The sequence below is a fragment of the Channa argus genome, chromosome 11, assembly GCF_033026475.1.
Source record: "Channa argus isolate prfri chromosome 11, Channa argus male v1.0, whole genome shotgun sequence".
Lineage (NCBI taxonomy): Eukaryota > Metazoa > Chordata > Actinopteri > Anabantiformes > Channidae > Channa > Channa argus.
This window is the reverse complement of record NC_090207.1, coordinates 2,286,488-2,292,487: the sequence shown is the minus strand read 5'-3', so window position 1 is coordinate 2,292,487 and position 6,000 is coordinate 2,286,488. Positions and strand designations below refer to the sequence as shown.

The following is a 6,000-nucleotide window of genomic DNA, read 5'->3' as shown; positions in this document are numbered from 1 at the left end:
TTCTTATTTCATTTGCTCGACAAACATGATAAATGATAACATGAGTTTGCCTTAAATAAAAATATGTCGTAAGCCAAACTCAGAAAAATTAAAATGTGTGATCTAAAAAAAAAAACAATAACAAAAACAAACAAACATCACATATAGATCACATTTTCTCCATCAAGTTATGGAAGGAGGAGAATTGTTGTGAAAAGATGACAAAAGAGGGAAAAGAGATGTGGTATGAGAGTCAAACCTAAGTGAGGTCCTAGGAACCAGTATTGTATGTACACACACACACAACTCAGCTGGCGTGTTAGAAGCAGAAGGTGTACGAGCGCATATTTTTTACTAAATGCAAGACCTAATTTTGGGGGAGCTGAAAACCTTGGAGGTATGTGTGTGTGTGTGTGTGTGTGTGTGTGTGTGTGTGTGTGTGTGTTGCCTCCAGTGACTGACTTTGCAGGGGGAGATGCTGCTCACTGTCCACTCCACTGTCCACACACACACACACACACACACAGTATAATCAGGTTCCCTGTCGGGCCCTATAAATCTGTAAGGGCCCAATTAAAGATCGCCTTTAGCATGTCCACCCCTACCAGCACACACACTCACACACACACTGACATGTAAGAAAGAAAAAAAAAAGGAAACAAAAAAAGGAGAAAAGGAAACAAAAACACACAGAAACTCTATTTGCTTGACACTGAATATATATTTGACATAACAGACTAAAAGAATCACAGGAATAGTTCGTCTACAATTAAAACAGTGAAAAACTCATAAAAAAAAAAACACAAACACTTTGTAACAAAGATGTTTTTGCCAATTTGGCTGCAACTCACACACATTCGTGCAGCTTGTGTGACTTGAACCTGGACTTGAAAGGTGCTACGTACACATAAAAAAAAAAAAAAAAAAAAAAACACTGTACAATTTGAAAGACAATAAATGATAAATTACAGTTTTGGACATTCAGTGAGCTGATGTAGAAAACAGTGCATGCAAATGAAGAGAATCCTCCTGTTTGGAAGAACAGCTGGAAAAGTGAATACATGGTTTAAAAAGAGTATTTTTTGGTTCGAGCCTTAAAATGGCAAACTTCATTAGTACAGAAATATAAAAATACATGATTTCATCAAAGGTAACAATTCACACAAAGGCATCAAGGAAATTGTCTTTTCATCAACAATAAAAAAAAGTGAATAGTGTGACACACAGGGCACATGCGGCGTGTTTCTAGCAGAGCGACTTGCGTTGTGACCGCTATGGAAATGTCTCATTAGTTCGGCTTCCTGTGCTGTTGGTTGTAACATTAAATGTCCAAGTGCTAAAATGTCCTCGTCCACCGAGCGTCCGGAAAGAGGCTGACGAGCCCACTAAAGGTCAGCCCGCAAAAATTACGCAAGAGGCTAAGAAGCGTTTAAGTCGGACATAAATACCAGCACACCCCGAGGATTCGATTCGGAATTACTTATGTCCCCCTGATCAGGACGGGGGGGGGGGGGGGGGGGGGGGACACAAAGGAATAATTAGACCGTCTCCCGCACTCCTGTGCCCACCGAATGCGAGACGCTCACCCGTTTCCCCCTCAAACTTGATGGTTGTTGCACTTAATTTTCCTGTCATTTGATAAGCTTCCCTGCTTGCACAGAGACATCCCACTGACCCAGCCACTGGTCATTGTCTATACGGCTTCCCGTCAAAGCCGGCGTTGCTTTGTCAGGTTTCGACTCGAATATCCATTTTGCATCTGAAGTACTGTATCCGAAGTGACTGGATCATTCGAGCCTTTTTCTTCAGCTGCTGCCCCCTTTCCTCCCCCTCAGTGTTTCCGCTCACACTAACATCATTTGGGATGGGCGGCATGACAGCGTGCTTGAGAAATCCACAATATATATAAATACATATACTCTGCTTTTTTTGGGCTGAGGGAGTTGGGGGGCGGAGAGGGTGGGGTTTGGGGGGGTTGGAAGCAGGCAGATCATTTCTGGAAATGAACAATACTTATCCGTCCATCGCATCCGTTGCTTTGGGTTTGCGTTTGGGACGTGGTACACCGTCACCGTGGTGCGGTGTCCTCTTTTCTCCTGTGAGTAACGCAGTAATAGGTCATTCAATGTCAAAAGGCGTAAAACAGAGACAGCCAAGTCTTCACAGGCTGCTGCTCCCTGTTGCCTTTAATTATTTTAATTAAACTTTGATATTCCGCTGCCGAAAGAACTAGTGGCTTGTGACGCGGCCGCGGAGCCCTCGGAGGATTGGGACGGCGGGCAGAGCAGCGCCGAGGCAGCTGTATCTATATCTTTGAAGTCCTAACTGATGGGCTTGTTTATGGGCTGTGATGCGCTACGCCTTGCTGAGCAGGGAGCAGACTGTGCCGAAAACAGGGGCAAAAAACACCAAGCGCCATGTCAAGGTCTTAAAGGCATCAATCCCTCAAACCTCGCTGGAGATCATGCTGGTCAGGAGGTTGTCCCGCGGTCGAATAACGCTCTATTAATTTCACCGTCCCGGGTGCACAATGGAAGGAAGGTGTCTTCGGAAAAAAAAAAATTTAATAAAATAAAGGGCAAAGTCTCGATGCCTTCCAATACCTTGGGGCATCCTGTCTACAATTTGTCATGCGTGTGCACTTCTCAGTGTTAAAATGACAAGATAAGCCAGTCAAAGGGCGGCCGCCAGGCATCCGGCACTGCTGAAGTTGGAGAGGATCCGTGATGAGACATTGCCAAAAGGCAATGGACTTCTGCACTTGTGAGGCCCGCTGGGATTATTCCCACTTACACGCCAAAGGCCAACAGTCCCTTTGTCCGGGTTTCCTTTATTTATTTATTTATTTTTATTTTTTTTTAAAGATAGCTTCCGTCTGTGGCCATGAAATTAGGTTTTTCACAGAAGGCACAAAATGGTGATGATACATTAGGCCTTTGGTGGGAACACAACAAAAAAAAACCTAACAAAGTGTGAGTGCTCACTGCTCCCTGTGCTTCTGCTTTCACTTTCTTTGGTTTAAACAAAAGGTAGAAAATAACTTAAAGAACAAAAGTTACATTTCACCCTGTGTGCTTCAAAGTCTGAGCAACTACAAGTGAAACTGTGCCCAAAGTGAAGCGGAGTGACGACATAGTGGCTGCAAAGAAAAAAAGAATGGAAATGCTCCTTTTGTCCACAGCGATCAGGAAATTTTCACCCGGTGGTTTCTTCCCTTCTACTGATGCTGCACACGGTTGAAATTCATACACCGACCCTGAAAAAAAAGACAGAGAGAAGGAGTTTACTTTTTTAATAACCAGTGCTGTTCAAATAATAAAAAGACAAAAGATGAGTGTGATGGACAAAAAAAAAACAAAACAAAAAAACAAACAAATGTAACATCATATTCAATAAATACAAGAACAAACAGCTCAAATATGCATTTTCTCAGCTCAAGCTCTTCTACCAACATTGTTGCCGACCGCATTTAAACAAAACATTGAGTCATGAAGCTGCAGCTTCCTGAACCTCACAGCCTTTCTGAGAACGCACACACAAAAAAAGACATATCAGATTATTCTTCCTGTGCACCGACTCACCCAACGTGTGTGTGTGTGTGTGTGTGTGTGTGTGTGTGGAAGCAGCTGTCTGAGCCTCTCAGCATAGCAGAGGCCTGTTCACCAACAGTAGGCCGACTGGCACCAAGAGGGAGCTCTCGCACAGCGAATCCCCAGCAGCCAGCAGGCCTCCAACCTCACACTTGCTCTGTCTCTCTCACACACACACACACACACACACACACACACACACCTGCCTCTCTGCAGTGTGCTTACTGTATTACAGCTGCAGTAACTCTGTTTTTTGTACAAGACAGTTTGTTCTAATATTTTAGGAGAAGCGAGTGGCTCCATATGTGACCACGGTGCCAACTTAAAGAGCACCAGCAGGAGTATTCTCAGAGGTCTGGTTCCCCCAAATCACCATGGAAAGTTCCAGTAAAAGCCAACGCTGCCTTTCCCGCGTGTGCTCGTATCTACTGGGATGAACGAGGCTTTTATTCTGCAGCACAGACGTCCTTCATGGCCGAGAGAAAAGCTTCACCATCACGAATAAAAACTCCAAAACAAAAGCCTTCAGCTGTTGCCGTCAGGGCCTAACGTGCGAACGCGGGTTGAAGAGTAAAGTTACCGTGAGACTCTCGGCTGCGTTGAGCCATAACTCGAACGCTAAGTGGTGCATCATCGTATCCCAAATTATTCAACCGAAGCCCAAACATCGCGTCTCACATAAGAAGAAACGTCCTCTCGCCACACACGGCGTCTTCTCACCGTGTTCAGCTTTCCACAAAACAAGAAAAGTCTCACATCACAAAAGCAAGTCTCTCGTCCAAAAGTGGACTAAAAATATGCCACTGGTGGTTTGACGACAGGATGTGAAGTGAAAGTGAAACCACGTTCTGACTGAAGTAACCTGATTAATCTTCAGAAAAGTTGGGACGCTGTGTAAAGTATAAATAAAAATTCGAATTTGCAAAACATCCTTCTACTAAATTGCATAAAGACAACACACTTTATTGAAACATCAGGCTGTGAGCAGTTCTTCCCCCTCAACCAGCTTCTCAGGATCCTGACCCAGTTATCCTCCTTTGTTCTCTCTGCTTTGGGCAAAGTTTGAGCCTTTACTACTTAGTAAATAGTAGATCGTAAAGATGCAGTATTATTCAGACGTGGTGTTGATGGCTTAGATGCGTTTGGTTGATTGGAAGATCACAGTGATATTTATGAATCCTTATTAAAGGGAACTCGAACAGGTCCTCGTGCAGGACTACATTAATCCTGCAGATGGACAATCGCACTGAGGAAAGTGCTGGTGAGGTGTGTGCTCAGAAACGTGCGACTTAAAAAGTTCCCAGCACTGAATGTGATTTGAAACGATCGGATCCATGTGCTGAACTGAATCTGAGCTGAAACGTGCCGATTCTTCAGCTGTACTTTCTTTGCTCTCTCATCCTGAGAAAACAAACGCGCATTCTTGCACATGCACAGGCCTCACGCAGTCCAGGTGGCAGCTTCCTGTCGAGGTCTTATGGACGGGCACAAATGACCAGGACGTTGGCCGAGGAGCCGCCTGCTGAACGCTGATGTCGGCAGCCAGCTCCTCTGGCTCGGCAGCTCTTACAGTATCCGCGCTACAGTTTGGCTCGGGAGCAAAGTGTGCATGGACCGACTGTGACGAGAGCTTTAGACAAGCTGGAGAATCTTCCATTTCTCATTATTTGGCAGGGTTGTCGGGTGTTTGGTGGAGGGTGGGGGCTTCGCTCCATCTCTGCATGGTAAGCCCCTCGACGTGTACCCTCTGCAACTAATCTCACACAGTCAACAAATAAGGCACATCAGATGCTGTTTTGGCCGTGGCCATCAGAGCGGCTAAGTTCAGTGGATTTTCCAGGTTTTACGGCGCGGGGGGCTCGGGCGAGGGAAGAAGCGCTCTCTGCGGCGGCAGAATGGCAGGCAAAGCAGGGGGATCTGGTGTGAGGGCGAAGCAGGTGCAGCACAATACGGTCAACCCCATTCCAGCTCCCCTGTTCTCGGATGAGCGGAGGCCTGACTTGGCAGCCAACGCTGCCTGGTAACTGGGCCATGTTGGAGAGACGAAGGCCCCACCTGTGCCACCCGGAGCCGCAGAACAATAGTCTGAATGTGTCAGCACGGAATGTCAGTGAAATCTCATCAGACGGACGGGAGCGCGACGGCAGATAGACGGGAGGATGAGTCAGGTGGAGAGACGGGGAGGTGAAGCGACAAGAGGAAGGGGAGGTGGTGGTGGGGGGTCAGAGAGAGGAGCCCACTTTCAAATGAAGACTGATTAACACGGTTCATTACAGACACTCTGCTTCAGAAGAAATGTATGAAATGTCGTCCAGTGCATGAATCTCAAAGTGTTGTCTGTCCTTTAAATATTAAATTAACTGGCTCATGTTATAATGCAAAAACCATTAGAAGATCTCAGGGTATTGTTTCCCATTTTTTATCATTTCTT

The 6,000-nt window shown here is 45.6% G+C and overlaps 1 protein-coding gene across 1 annotated transcript in view; it reads right to left on the bottom strand.

Annotated features, from left to right (window-relative positions):
* Positions 1-680: 680 nt before the first annotated feature.
* antxr2a (ANTXR cell adhesion molecule 2a) overlaps positions 681-6,000 on the bottom strand; it is a 72,046-nt gene continuing 66,726 nt past the window's right edge. Inside the window, exon 17 of the mRNA XM_067521527.1 lies at positions 681-3,235. Coding sequence (XP_067377628.1) covers positions 3,197-3,235 — 39 coding nt within the window. The 3' untranslated portion in view covers positions 681-3,196. The remainder of the gene's footprint in view (positions 3,236-6,000) is intronic.